Genomic DNA, 15,902 nt, shown 5'->3' on the forward strand with positions numbered 1-15,902 from the left:
TCGCGTGTTGGTAGCTTGTTACTGATTGATAGATCTTTACTATTACTCAGACAACTTAGTGGAAAAAGCCAATAGTGAGCAGAATCCTACTGGGGCCATAATTAATGTTAAAGGCCATCTGAGCTCCTGTGAAGATCCAAAGACCCATGTGCATTTCCTGCAAATAAGCTATTGAGCGACTTATGTGGGACCATCTGCATCCCAAAGTTTCAAAAAAATCCAGCAAACTGTTTAATTCAAGTGCAAACTTGCAAACTTGTCCGTATTGAAAAGCTACTCAATTCCATATTTAGCCCCTTTGGCTGCAAGACAAATTGTGGGCCAGGAGTTATTAAAAAAATGATATGGACATAAGCAGGGGCAAACTGAATTTGTGTGCCATCCGTGGGTTTCAGACTATAGAGTTTACACAAGTTTCAAATTCCTGCTTTTAGGCACAAGTTTACATATATATATATATATATATATATATATATATATATATATATATATATATATATGTTACAAGTAAACCTTATATATATATATATATATATACAAATCCAAAATAGCTGATCAACATTTTTGGTTAAGAACTGGAGCTAAAAAATCTGCTGGTATGTAAATGAATACAATTGTCCTCAGTCATAAATTGTAACCCAACAATGGGAGTAGCAACCAGCTCGGACAACATATAAAATTAGTACAAGTACACCATCAAATTCATAAGTCAAAGCGATTAAAAGTCTCAATTACATACATACTACAACTGTATCTCTAATGGCAAGCTAATTAGATATAAATCCGCAGGACTGGAAAATTTTTTGGTTGAGACAAGCAATCCAAAATTGGTCACCAATGACACGGTTGTCCCAACCCAGCCAAGTTTCCTCAAATAGTAAATGACACCAGCAGCTCGCAACAACTATTTCGGGTCAAGAATGGTGTCAGCATACCAATACTGGAAGCCTTCATCGGACTGAAGAAACATATGGCAGCACCTCTCACTATTTTCAAACTCCTTCATGCATGCAAGCCGTTTTCAGAACCACAGATCAATTGGCTCATGTTTTGGGTAGCTTTGGTCCCAAATCTTTAGCGCCACTACACACCACTCATTTCGTCTAGCGTTTTTCTCAATTTTGATCAGTGACAATTTGCCAATGTTGGTTGCTGCGTCTCGCAGAGCTTCCCCGGTCTTCTGAGATTTAGTGCTTCTTGAACCATCATAGGATGACGTCCCCCGACTCGATACCGGTCGTTTACCCGGCTGTTAGCAATGAATTCGACTTCTTCATCAAGAACAGGAATATAAACATCCTCCCCCCAAAAGTCTGAAGTAGGTCCGTCTACCTTTGCCTTTCTCTTGTGCCTTGATGCAGAAACGGTAGTCTTTTCGGCAGACCAAGGAGAGTGGTAGACATCACTCTGAGCAGATGATTGGGCATGCTTTCCTGTGGCTGATTGACCCTCAAGAATGTCTGTCAATTCATAGAAGCAACTGCAGCTGCGCCCTTCTTTGAATCTAGCATAGAATTTGTTTTCCTACAAGTCATGTGAAATGACGGCTAATTCAAAACGACAACTACATACAATTGATAGAACAGGCATGGAAATGTAATTACAGGCCACACTTCAAATAAGTAACAATTTCTGTGACCCCAAAGCAATATTTAAATCGCAGCACTAATGGAAGATATTTAGGCCAGCAATGAACCATAACCAGGGCAGCTTAAACCATAACTTGATTGCACCAACTAATCTGGTTGGTAGCTATTTCAGCGCCCCATCCATTGCAAAATTTAAATCCCATAAGCAATCAAAGGAGTTGATAGTGCTGACATAAAAAATACACCTTCAGTTTTTATAGTATCAACCAAGCTCAGCACTAATCAAAAATAAAAAATCTTGCAACTTTTAAATAAGTCATAATTCGAGTGACTCTCAAGCAGTGACAGATCCACATTATAATGGTTAAAACAGGGCAGCAATTTAATAGGGCAAACTATCCAGCTGGACTATGAAAGCAATTTGGGAAGCCCAAAATTTAATCATATTAATTTCTCAAGAATTAAGGGGAATGACTAAGGGTGCAAACGAGTCGAACTCGAGTCGAACTTTGGCTAATCGAGCCGAGCTCGAGTTAATTTTGTGAAACTCGAACTCGAGCTCGAGCTCGACGAGCTCAAAATATCAAGCTCGAGCTCGAGCTTAAAAAATACAAAAATAATTATTATTATTTTATTTTTAAAAAATAAAAAATAAATATTTATTTTTAAAAATGTATAAAATAATAATTTTTTAACAAATAATAAAATATTAGGGATATATATATAATTTTACTATTAAAATAAAAAATAAAAAATAAATATATAATTGAGCTCGCGAGCGGACTTAATGTTTTTGAGCTCGAGCTCGAGTTCGAGATCGACTTAATTAGCTCAAGCTTGACTCGAACTCGATATTGACGAGCTCGAGTCGAGCTCGTATTCGAGCCGCTCGTGATCGGCTCGCGAGCGGTTCGATTCCGATCGCGAGCTGCTCGATTCGTGAACACCCCTAGGAATGACCAACTATATCTCAGAAACAAGCAAAAAACTCTAAGCACACTGATGAAAAGAAGTGACAACGAATGAAGTATGCAACTGATGAAAAGACATAGAAACGCATTTTCATCTCCCAAGCCTGTTACTTGCAGCATGTTACAAGGCCAAAAAAAGTGTTGAGTTTAATTGTACCATCTCATTCATTCCAAAATTTATGGAACTGTACTGAAGTTATACAAAATTTTGGTCAATTGAAGCTGAAAAATGGAGACATAGTGGAAGTTTACCCGCTTTAGAGCGCTTCATTTTTCCTTCATAGCCTGAAAGCACAGAAGCTTCAAATTAAATCCAACTCCCGTCTATGCTGTTGACTGTGACATCCCCGATAAGCGGACAAAACACTTCCACTCGGCTTCTAGCCTATAGAATTTTGACTGATATTGCTCCCACCTCAAGTTGACGTGGCACTTGTCATTCATGTATAAGCTCAGATGGTGCCAATTTGACCTGCCCATTTGGTGCCTGTCCCAAGCATCGTTCCTATGCCATTCTACAAGTGTCGCTACAAAGGATGCCTCAAGTGTAGGGTGATTTTTTCAATCGGCCACTTCAGAATCATCAGTCATCTAATGCAATAAACGTATATAATCCATAGTCAAGCGCAGGTACATTGTAGAAGAAAACACAAAATCATAAATGGGAGCTGATACAGCAGTTTGTGGAATCATTTACATATCTTTATGAAGTAGTTTCTCGCACAAGCACCCAAATCGTTTGAACCGCTTTCGGAATGTACTTGCTGGACTGCATTAAAGTGAAATATAAACAATAGGACTGCAGTTAGGGGCTTAATAAGGAATGTGAACCATTCATATGTGTTAGCTTACAAATACTTTTGGCGTTAGTATTCAAAAAAATATGAAAGAGTTTTTTTTTGGTAAGTAATATATACAAGTAGTAATTTGGCCAGAATTTTACATGACCGAGGGTCTTACCGCTGCCATTACAGACTCGACGACGCTTATGTGGCATATAAACGTGGGTACGACGAAAAATGGAGGAACGTAACAGTTCCACACCAACTGGCTGCTAAAGTAAAAAAAATGCAGCAATAACGAGTGAAATTCAGGCAACAAAAAAGGATTGCATATGGTAATGAATTTCAGGCAACTAAATGCACAAACTGCAGCTATGAGGACATACAATACAATTTTTTCAACTAATGTCATAACTAAGGTTTTTCTTCATATATCTGTACATATAATTTGAGACAAGCCTTCATTTCTATGAAATTAAGTGCAGATTTATTTTGTGTAGGGATAAGTACTTGATTTTGCAATCTAAACAAATGCGAAATAGGATAAATAAAACGGGCATGAAAAAATCACCAAATGAAGTGTAATCCTCTATTTGTGCAAGTATAACACCAATATTGTTTCCCCCAACTAACAACCAACACCAACAAAAAAAATCATTAACACATCAAAAGCCATATAGCTGACATAGCGAATACCTAGAATACACTCACATATGTCGTAAAGAGGCGTCTCCATTCATTGGCAGTAGGTTTGAATTGCTTCACGGAGCAAATTGCTCTAGTGGGCTAGGTAAAATATGGAATTACCAAACCGAATTTTTGCTTGGGCTTAACAATGTTGGTTCCATGCCGGTAGACTTGTACGACTTTTTCAAATTAAGTGCATTTAATTTTTGAAAAATGGCAAACTTAAAATAAAAAAAAATGAGCTAGTGCAGCAGAGATCCACAAGGAAATATATATCACCAAATACTATGAAAGTATTTACAATGTAGGAATTTGCATATGTTTCAGGAACGAAGATTTGGCTCCGACATGTTGCCGAACCCTAATTAAATTGAAAAATACGACTCTGTTCATATGCTTCTGTTTATAAAACCGAACTCAAAAGAATCAGCACATCCTTGCAAGAAAAATCCCAAGCATTGTTGGCAACCAAGGAAACGTACCTTGAACACTATAAATTGGCAGGAAACGCAGAGAATTAAATACGTCGGAGATGATGACGGTCAGCGGTGGAACAAGCCCTTGAGCGATGTTTAACCTTAATCGAACTGGACTTGATTGAAACTATCAGATTGGTGTAATAGGAAGTGGAAGGTTTTTTCACCCAAAGCTGGTTACTTCCTTGATCGAACAACTACAAAGCCGGAGTCTAAGATAATGCTATGTCAGTGAATAGTTGGGGGTGATGAAGAGGGGGAGTAAAGAAGAAGACAGAGAAAAACTAGAAGGTGTTTGTCAGTTTGCATAGACTCAGTACAACGGTCAGAAAAATGTTTTGGCTTTTTACTATTTTGGGATAGAAAAGTTGGGATGAATTATTGGGTCACAACAAGTCGGAAGACATTTTGAATCCTACTGTTCCAAAAGTAAAAAAATGAAATACACTATAATACTAGTAGTCCAAACAGAGCCTTTCATTTCTCTTTGTGTTAATTTTAAACTAAACTTCTTCATTTCTCTTTGGCTTAATTCTACCTTACAGTCTTACACTCTTCAATAATACTCTAATTTTCACTTTGGTCCTTGAACTATAAATTGAGATGTTTAGTCCCTAAAATATAAAACTCATCTTACTTAAGTACAATCATTATTAGAAGACCCAAAACCAATGAAATACTAGTCAAGTGAGAAGCAATTATAACCCAAAAATATCCCAAAATTAGAGAGAAAATAGAAGTGTGGGAACAAAGTAAGAATCAGAGGATAGTTTGGAGACTAAAGTATCTCATATTAGAGTTTAGGGACCAATGATGCATAGGGAGTTTGATCTCTAATTGTTTCCAAATTTTAAATATGACTCAAACTACCACGACTACAAGTGCATCGATCGTATACGATTATAGGGAATATTTGAGTGTCGATCCCACAGGAAACATTGTCAAGTACCCGTGTGATTCAAATTCTTTTATTATTTAGACTACTACAAATAAAGTACCTAAATCTACACTAATAATATGCAACAAAAGTAATAAAAATGACAAGAAAGAGGTTCCTAGGGTTATGAAATTCCTAATTACTCTTGTAAGTGAAAATTACTAGTTAATTGAGTTTATTATCTTGGTTAAGTCATGGCTAATTTCCTAATATATGTGATATCTGCTTCCGCAAGTACACCAACCATATTTATAACTATTCCACACCTACTAGTGTGACATGAAACTAGTTATAGATTCATTAAATTATTTGAAATTATAAAATTAAAGTCACACAAGTTCAACCCTACATTAGTGAGTAAACTTTTTAGGTTTAACACTTCCGTAAACTAGTATTAGATCTCAAAGTTTATTGATGAAACAATGCCTTTACATAATCACAACTAATGACACCAAATTAATCATGATTGTAGTAACAAAAGTGCTAAATAACCTATATAAGATCTAACTCAATTAACTATGAAAAATTCATGTGACAAGCATAGATAATTCATCCATTCCTAAGTATATAAACTAGCAAAACATACAAGATAAAAAAACAAGAACCTAATTTGTATTATAACCAAATATAAGAATCGATACAAGAAATAAAGTGATAGGAGAGATGTTACCCTTGTCACATGAGTTTTCAACTTCTCCATTTTCATTCTTAATTTTCATCTATGTTAGCTAGATACAGGATTGATAAACTACTAATCCACTCTAAAATAATGAATTAGGAAATTCTACTGAAAGCCTTCATTTGGCATAGTTACTTTAGGTTTTAAAGTTACAAAAATGCTTCACAAGAAGGCCGATATATAGATGAATCATACACCAAATAATCTTGTTTCAAGTTGCCCAAATAACTCCTTGGAATCTTCAAAATTTATTTCTTGAAATCTTTAAGATTTCTTGAGTAGCTACAGCTGAAATTCAATTTGGGAATGAGCTATAAAATTTGTGAGAAAACTATGCACTTGCACAGCCGCCATCAGAAAATGTAGGTGAAAATATGCGAGTGATGACCTCGTTTTTCCTCTCCTGCATTTTCCTTGTTTTTAATGGTTTAATCCCAATCTGAGGGTCAAAACGTGGGTTACCCTTATCTTCGTCCTCTTTTTTTATGAGCACGAGATATGCATACAACAATAAAGTTCAATTCACAGTCAACTTTTAAATTTATAAAATTCTAAATATCCTATATGCAATTTTCTACAAGTATACAAGTTTTGATTGAATAAAGGGTATTAAGGGTTGAACCCATAAAGAAGAATGGATAACTATCAGTACTACTAATGTTCCTCTATTATTTAGATAATCAACAAATTAAAAAAAAAACTAAGCTAAACTATGCAAGAAAATAGCAAATGAAAACTCCTTAGGCCATAATATTCCTAACTATTTATGTTAGTGCAATTTTTGGATCATTAAGCACTATTACGTTGACTAGTTATAGTGCAATTTCCTTATATATTTGAAACCTACTCTTGTAGTGAATCAACTATATTCATAATTAATCCAAACCTACTTTCGTGGTTATGAAATTAGCTAAAAGTTCATTACCTATATGAAATTATATGAAACAAAGCTACCAAAACCACAAAGGTGCAGCTCTACTGTCATGAGTATATTTCCCAGGTTTAACACTTTTTCGAACTAGTGTTAAATCCCAATTTTTATTGAAGAGACAACACCTTTAGATAATCACAATTAATGATACCAAGTTACTCATGATCAGAGGAGCAAAAGTGCTAAATAACTTGTTTAAAATAATAGTTCAAATAACTAAGAAATCAATATAATATAATCATAGAAAGTTCAACCAAAAACTTTGGAAACACATAATGAAGAAAAAATCCAAACTTGTATATTAACCAAATTTAGAATCAATTACAAAAGATAAAGAGTTAGGAAGGTAAAGTAACCCTTATCATATGAGCTTCCTCCTTACCTTATTCATCCTTTAACTTTATTTTCATCTAACAAATACACAAGAAAGGATGAGCTAATTAAACTAAACTAACTATCCTACACCACATAAACTAAATAGTTAAGAAACTACGGCCCCGTTTGGAACTTGAGTTTTTTGAAAATTTGTCTAAAACTTTATTGTAGATCACTGTAGAAATTATAAAAAAACTTTACTGTAGCAAAAAAAAATTTTTTAAAAAATAATTTTACTATAGCAATTTTTTTTTTTTACTTTTTTCAACTAATTGATACAAATAAGTAAACATGTAGATTTTCATATATTTCACAGTAATATGGAATCTCAAATAAGTATGCAAATAATTTAGCCATTCCAAAATAATTTGGAGAAGTTGTGAAAATCTATTACATTCATACAAGTACTAAAGAATCTGGTAAACAAGTATATGACCAGAAGGCTTCAATTGCTACATGACCTAGTTTGGGCTACGTGGGAATCAAGTAATCAGCGTGAAAATTAGGACAGGCAACCATATACTACTCGTTTCGGTGAAGGAACATGTGATCAGCTATTGCATTTCGTAATTCCTTCCAATCATGGAGTACTTCTGGAGTGACGTGGAATTGTGACATTTGAACTCCCTCGATACCTCCGCCATCCATATTAGTTTCATCCGTCAAATAGACGTCATATGGTTGTATCTCCCTAATGAAATTATGCAGTACACATCATGCCACTACAATGTTCTTCTGTGCCTCAATAGGATAGTTTTTCATAGGACCTTCCAAAATTTTAAATCTCATTTTTCATACCCCAAACGTCCTCTCTATTATATTCCGAACCGAAGAATGGCGGCGATTAAATAATCCTTTCTGTGCAGTCTGTGATCTCCCTCCTGGACCACTCTTGAAAGGGGCCATGAAACCTGGCATGTGTCTGTATGCTGCATCAACTACGTAATATTTTTCAACCGGTGGTACGGAAAATACTGCACTTGGATTGGAAATAGCATCTAACAAGACACGACTATCATGGGCACTATCTTCCCAACCAGTTCTGACGTATACGAACTTCATATTATGGTCACTTACAGCTAAAATATTTTGTGAAATCGTGCCCTTTCTGTTACGAAAGGCATCCTGTTCCTCTCTTGACACATTTGCCGAGACATGGGTTCCATCAATAGCCCCAATGCAGTCCTACATTAAAGCTTGGGTAAATTAAACATAAATTTAACTTATTAGTTTTAGGATGAGGGGCACGCACCTTAAACTAGGGATAAAATCGTCTATTATTGCGTATTCTAGGGTGAGTAGCATTTGTGTTCCTATGTCGGAATGCAATAGGTGCTAATTGGACTAAGGACTGACACAGCCGGCGCACGTGTCGATGAATTGTCTCAATGGAATGCTAGAATTGCTCACCTAGCACTCTTTGTGTCAAATCATGGCTCACTCCATATAACGCAACTGCTACTCCTTCCTCTAAAGTCACTTTATCACAGGAGCCCTCAGTAATGTATCCACGTTCTCGCAATATCCGGCATAATTGAACAAACGTGGGCATATTCATGTGCATGTTCTCGAGCATCCTGATGCAATGTTCCTCCAACAGCTCGTCAACCCAACCCTGACCTGACATAGCATTTGTTCGGACTAACTGCCTTATCCTTGGTACCTGTTGTCTTTGAAAGTGGTACAATAGTATTAGCACAGCAGTTGCGGCTTGTCTTGCATCATCTGAGTCATCTAAATTCACTCCAAAATTAGGCGGAGCCATAGCCATTTATACTTTGTTCGGGCAACACCTGTACTTTGAATACATATGACGGATAAGCACCAAATGAACCATAACAAGGAAGATCAGAACTTAGAAACTACTCTTATATTGAAGTAAAACTCTATTTATTATTCGCCATGAACAAGTCAAATATTTGAAATAGAGAAATATTATGGTAAGTCTTAAAATGATCCAAACTACGTAATAACACAACGAAAGTGCAAATTCTTGTCCCAACAGGGAAAACAAGCATCTTCCAATCACAAATAAAAATCTATTACATTAATACATGCAAGTGAAGCCTTCCAAAAGGGGATGACCCCCTAGGCACATGCAGGTCATAGTCATCTAGTTCGCCCCCCCAATTTTTTGTTCATATAACTACTTCCTAGCCTCACTCTTCTGACTCAATAATATTCTCCGATGGGCATCGAAATCAGCCAACTGGAAAGCTGCTGTGATCGCTATTTTATCGGGAAAGCCTTCTATTTTTTCTAAGGCTTCATTTGCCTTTGTCACCGAGTAAGGGTCATCATCCAAGTAAATTGGAGGAGCAGGAGTAGCTGTAGGTGGGGGAGGAGGGGCATCTACGCTCTGGGACGTGATCCGATCGGAAGCAAACGTGACATCCATCCAAGATATTGCATTATTGTAGGAAGTGCGACTTAGACCATGTGAGAGATCGCCGTCTTGATCTCTGGCGGAAGAAGATTCCGGAGTCTTCCTTTTCCCTTTGCCTTTTGAATGTTTGGCATCCGATTTCTCAATTGACTGCATAGGCGGGTTCATATCGTCAGTTAAGTCCACGTGCTCCGGGCCTTGTCCACCCATATTGCCAGATGGTTGACTTTGCCTCGCTTTTATCTCAGCATTGATGTCAATTGGTGGTTGGTTTGCATCCCTTGCATATGGTCCTTGGACATCCATTTTGTCAAATACCTCCGATAATATGTAGAAAACACGACAGTTCTTGTTGTGGTAATTCTCAAATGATGGATTCTCCTATACATTTAACACCAAAAAGAACATAAGATGTAGACTAAAAAAACTTGTATGAGTAGTAAAAGCTTATGTAATACAACAGGAAAAATTAATTTCAAACCTTAATCACAACTTACCATTTGCTTTCGTCCATGGTTACAGTCTGTTGGAGGGGATCCCATCCGGCCCCAATGACCTGCAATCGCATGCGATTGTATTCTTGTGTCAGACTACGTAATGCATAATACTTTGCCTTGATTTGAGATGCATCAAAGTGGCATCCTTTTTTGGCAAATTTATCAACAATTGCCCGGAAGACCTCACTCTTTAGGTTGCCCTTGTTCATTATATTAGCTCGCTTAAATTCGACCAAGTACTCTGCAAATTCAAGTTCTCTCTCCATTGGAAATTGGGCTCGACCTTGCCGTGATGAAACAGCCTTACCAGCCATTGGTTTTTTGCACTTTATGTAGGACAAATGTATTAGCGAAAGTTGGCCATAAAGGATGCAAGAGGAAGTTATGCATCTATTTTCACAGCATATATAGCCTAATTCTAGTTACAGGTGAAGACCATGTGTAAATAATACCAATAAGCAGCACACGGGACCATGAAACCGAGACACACAAAATAATACCTTGAAGTAATTAGTGACGGGGTTGGAAAAAGAGACACACAAAATAATACCTTGAAGTAATTAGTGATGCAAAGTTGTAAGTTGTTCTCTCCACACTCAGATCAGGCAGCGCTCATAGGATCAGGAAGTATGAGTTTTTCGACTGTGAGCGAAAGTGAAAATTAGCCCTTACAATTCTTAACAGTCCAACATGCAAAGCCAAAAAAAGAAATCCCCAAAACAAACCTCTAGAAATGAATCTAGTGCACGGCGGCATAAACTTGTTAACAAAAGAAAGTATGCCTATATCTCAAATTTTGGAATTTAGCTTAATTACTTGTTTCTATAATAAAACAGAAAACTACGCTAAATAAAGAAATGAAATTCCTCATTCAAAATATTGCCAAACAACATAGAATTTGAACTAATTCCACTAGCCCCCTATCTTTCTCGAATCAAATGAAGCCATGAAAAATATTACTACTACTCATGGATTAATTAAACCAAAGCAAAATTAATAGACCAAATTCAATTCAAAAAAGAATTAAACTCCTAGAACACTTAGAAAGATTTGTTTGAACGACTCCCTCATAATCAGGTGATATTTTGGAGTGAATTAGAAGGCTCTCAAAACCTATTTCTGACTTCAAGGTGTATGATCAGAAAGTCTAATAGAGAGGTACTAAAATATCAGATATTCCGCCAAGAAACAAGAAAAATAAGCAGAACTCAAGTTAAGAGGCAGACTCTTTTGAAGAGAAATGTTGTACAAATTCTAGATTATTGTCCACCTTCACAACATCAGATTTTGAAAACCAAAGTAGTAATTCCTTATTGCCCATAACAACTAGGATGAAACCATCTGTGTATCTTTGCATTTTTCAGATGTTCAAAAATCAGTTTATATATGTTTGCTATTTTCTACCCAACTGGAAGAAAAGAATTAAAAGACAGATGCCTGGGATCTATACAACTGGACCACAGAAACAAGATGTTCACATGACAAATAGCATCTAAATCCCAATTAGAAAGGCTAACTTATTTTGTCAATCCCAATCCGAATAGCATCCGAATCAGCAAGATGTTCCCATAACTTATTAGCAATCATTGCTCCAACCTCATATAAAAGGCACAACTAACTCAGAAAGAAGGACAATTTCAAGTATGAAGGAAAACAATGAAAAGAATACTAAAATTCAGAAGGATGGAAAGTTCTTAAACCATTAAGGCAATCAGGACAAAATGAGAACATGTTGCCACAAAACTGAGCTAGCATAAGAACAGTAAACTTTTCCCAACTACGAGGGGTTTATATCAGCATATGAATAATAAACTACTTTTTCACTGTTCCTATATAACAGGTGTGCAGTTTAGGGGTTGGATAGATTTCAGCATCAGGAATCTTATATAGAAAATTCAACATTACTCCCTCAATGCAGGCTCTTAGATTGTATTTGGATATGGCAGGCAACCCCTCTTTGTTTTAGGCCTGTATCTTCTGCTGCTATTTGGTTTCTTTAGTTAAGATATTGAACGTTGTCACAAAAGTTGCTAACACAACTAATTCAAGTTTATAAAAGGTTCGTCATGTGAATATCATTTAGTAGCTTTCAATCTTTGGATACAAGTGACAATGCCATCTAACCTGAGGTCCCAGTAGTGGCGTAACGGATAAATTTTAATAATCATTATCAATAGAATCCTAAGGATCCAATATACAACCAATTTGAATTTCAATGACTTGAGATTGTCTAAAGTTGAAATGTATACCGCCATCAAAGCTTGCTCGAGTCTGCTACCAAAGCCCTAATATGGAGCCCCAAGATAAAACTGCTACCAAAGCCCCAAGATAAGTCATTTGTCTATCTCTGTCGTATCTCTACTTAAGGTTACTTACAATAACCTATGTATACAACAATCAGTACAGTCAAATTGTTATTCAATCCTTTAAGGAAGAAAAGAAGCAATAGCTTCTACAAACAATGGAACAAACAAACTCTAAGGATTCCAGCAAACTCTGAAGTTAGACACACGGCCACATTCTAAGGACAAACACACGGACACACAACATATATATAATTTAAAAAGCAGCAAAAGAGAAAAACTGTGGTAGAGATTCCAGCTTCAAAAACATCCTCAGCATACTACTCGAATCAAATTGCCTTCTAATTAATTAACTCAGCAGCCTAAACCCAAAAAATTAGCATATTTAATAACAAAACCGCCAATAATCCTTCACTAGTATCTAATACAGAGGGAGTAATCAACAAATATTTCCATGAACTGTTGACTATACGCTACGTAAAAAAAAAATTGGGGAAGTAAAAAATGCCGAGCTCAATTCAATAGTTGAGTTAGAAGGGAATGCACCTAAAATTAGCACAACAATCTTCCTTTGGCAATGACAACAGCCGTTTCTTGCAGGGCGGAGCGTGGTGGAGGGGATGAATCAGCCACTATCGGAGTGCCGGATGGGATTGCAAGACCCCAGTTTCTGAACCTTCGGTGGACCAATCAAGCACACCGAATGGGTTTCACAAAGAAAAAAATAATCCCGCCGCTTCTCTTTGCTCCGATCAGCTGCACACTCTGACGTATTGCTTGGTCAACTCCGGAGAACTACTCAGAGAGCCCTAGCCTTTTGTGCAACGAAAGAAAAACAAGGAAGAGTCTTCTGTTTTGCTATGAAGTCAAAGGGAAAAAACAACGTGCCAAAACGACGTCGTTTTGTTAAAAGTTTCATAAAGGGGCTACGAAAGTTTTATCTAAAGTTTTTGGGGTTCCTGTAGCAAAAGCTGTTAAAAAACTAGTAGCAAACAAACTTGCCAAAAAACTTGGGTTCCAAACAAGGCCTATTTTTGTAGTATTCCTTGCCTCTCTCCAAACTCTCTTAAAATGAAAGATATATGTTCTATTTATAGAGAAATCTTCAAATACTTCACTTGTATCTTTCATGCGAACATACCTCTAAACAGTCATCAATTTTGGCTTGAAAACAAAATCACATCATTATTGAAGAAATAAGGTCAAGAATTATTGCTAGAATCCCATCTTTACAGTTGCAAATGAGATGCCAAACATCCCTCAAAAAATGTGAAAGAATGGAGGTGAAAACAAGTTGCGCAAGTTGAAGTTGCAAAATTTGACTGGAATCCCTCCAGTGATCCCTCCAAAAACTGGCCAAATTCCTCCCCTATTTTTTTTTTTTCAAATTTTGCTTCTTATTCCAACTCATTGCCTCAAATCCCTCCGACAATCCCTCCAAAAACTGGCCGAATTCTTTGGAGGGATTTGAGTCTACTTTCTTTTTCAACATGTTTCTTCATTTTCTTTTTCTTGTGACTTGAACCACCTTTGAAACTTATCATCTTGCAAACTTTAGAACTTCAATTAACATAATGCAAGTTTATTTCTTATCCAAAATGAAGTTGATTTCCAAATCCTACAAAAATAATAAAAAATATGCAAGTAAAAAGGACAAAATTATCCTTTAAGTTCTAAGTAGTTTCTTAGAACTAATTCTAGTAAAAATGGATCATTGTTTTTCTTATAATATTGAAAAAATGACTAAAAGTAATATAAAATATCATTCAAATATACCACAAAATAGTCACTTATCAGTTTTCTCCTCGGAAGACTAATTTTGTAGCTTTTGTCATTTCCAAATCGTCCTCAAATCATCTCTAACATCTTACTTATGTTTCACTTGATCTGAAATGAACATAAAACATCAAAACCCATAAATCAATAATATGTTTTGCACATTAAATCATTCAAATGCAAGTTTTGGTTATTAAATGCAACTGCTTAAAAGGAGCATTTTTCATCCTTAAAACCCTAAAAACAAACAAAAACTAAGTAATAAAACACACTAAAAATATGTAAAATAAATACTTATCAACTAAAAAGGGAATTAAAATATTGTTTAAGGACTGAAATGTCTTAATTTAGAGTTTAGGAACTAAAGTGGTAATATTAGAAAAGTTAAAGTTGCAAAATGGAATTAATCCTTTCTTTTTATCCCTTGTAAGATTTAAAGTTTCTTTTCAAGAGAAAAACACTCAATCTTCTAGTGCTTGGTTGTTGGATCATTAACTTTTGTATTAAAAGTCGATTATATGAAGGTTGATAGTTGTAAAACTTTCTTCGAAAAAGTACTTTCTAATTAATGTATCATAAGTTGAAAGTACAATTACTAGTCTTCAAATAGTAAAATATGATTAAAATATGTGTACATATATGCATTACAATTAATTACAGTAAGCACATTTGAACTATCACTGATCTAAACCATTTATCTCAAACTATCAATTGTAGCACTTAAATTTAATATACTAAAAAAATCATAATACATTACTTAAACTAGTTAAAATCCATAGGAACTTTGATAGTTATTTTTTAACACAACACAAGACTATTAGAAACCTAAATGAATAAAAGCACTTTGATAAGCGTACTTAATTTAGGGACTAAAATGTTCTCACTCAAAAATAGTTAGAAAAGTTTTGTTCTTTTTCAACTAATTTCAAGAATGTACTTCAAATTGATAGTATAAGAATTAAAGTGCTACAATTGATATGCAAAGTACAAATTAGGTGATGCTTCGAGGCTCTTACTACAAATTTACCCTGTACACAAGTTTCATAGTACATGGTGGGTCTGAGCTGAAGTACAAAGACGTGCCCAAACCCATTATCGTCTCACAAGCCCTGGGCTTGGATTGAGTTTGAGCGTGAAAGTTTCTCTTCAGACTCATGACATTGATATAATCTGGGCCATTCAATGCATAGATAAACCTAACATGTGTGATCTGAGTTTTTTGCCATTAATGGGCTTTACGAGCTTCGCACTTCTTTATAATTATTAGAAAATTTTATAGCCCTTTTACTTTTAGGAAATTTGTCATTTAAGTGGTTCGTTTGGATTAGTTATTTTTTGGGTGTTTTTGAAATATTTTGACTATAATAATATATGTGAAAATTTTTTACTGTAGATACTTGTTGTGGTATTTTTTGAAACTATTTTTGAAAATATATTTTGGCGCATTTTTAAGATATAAAATTTTAGTGAGATATTTTTAAAAATTTCAAAAACTTTACCACCATCCACCACT

General features: G+C 35.4%; 1 protein-coding gene and 1 long non-coding RNA gene across 2 annotated transcripts; both read right to left on the reverse strand.

Annotated features, from left to right (window-relative positions):
• Positions 1 to 666: 666 nt before the first annotated feature.
• Positions 667 to 4,807, reverse strand: LOC140037338 (uncharacterized). Its single transcript, XR_011841264.1, has 3 exons — positions 4,512 to 4,807; positions 2,813 to 3,329; positions 667 to 1,524 (listed from the first exon to the last, which is right to left on the reverse strand). It is a non-coding gene; the product is annotated as an uncharacterized lncRNA (long non-coding RNA).
• A 3,412-nt stretch (positions 4,808 to 8,219) lies between these two features.
• Positions 8,220 to 9,198, reverse strand: LOC140036407 (protein ANTAGONIST OF LIKE HETEROCHROMATIN PROTEIN 1-like). The gene is made up of 2 exons (XM_072077798.1): positions 8,869 to 9,198; positions 8,220 to 8,612 (listed from the first exon to the last, which is right to left on the reverse strand). Exons 1-2 carry the CDS (start codon positions 9,196 to 9,198, stop codon positions 8,220 to 8,222), a joined length of 723 nt encoding a protein of 240 aa, XP_071933899.1.
• Between the last annotated feature and the right edge of the window lie 6,704 nt (positions 9,199 to 15,902).

This window comes from Coffea arabica, chromosome 2e (assembly GCF_036785885.1).
Source record: "Coffea arabica cultivar ET-39 chromosome 2e, Coffea Arabica ET-39 HiFi, whole genome shotgun sequence".
Lineage (NCBI taxonomy): Eukaryota > Viridiplantae > Streptophyta > Magnoliopsida > Gentianales > Rubiaceae > Coffea > Coffea arabica.

Coding starts and splice junctions, on each gene's coding strand:
- LOC140036407 (XM_072077798.1), bottom strand. CDS start 9,198: ATGGCTATGGCTCCGCCTAATTTTGGAGTGAATTTAGATGACTCAGAT. Junction 8,613..8,868: donor TAGCAGTTGCGTTATATGGA/GTGAGCCATGAT, acceptor GCTTTAATGTAG/GACTGCATTGGGGCTATTGA.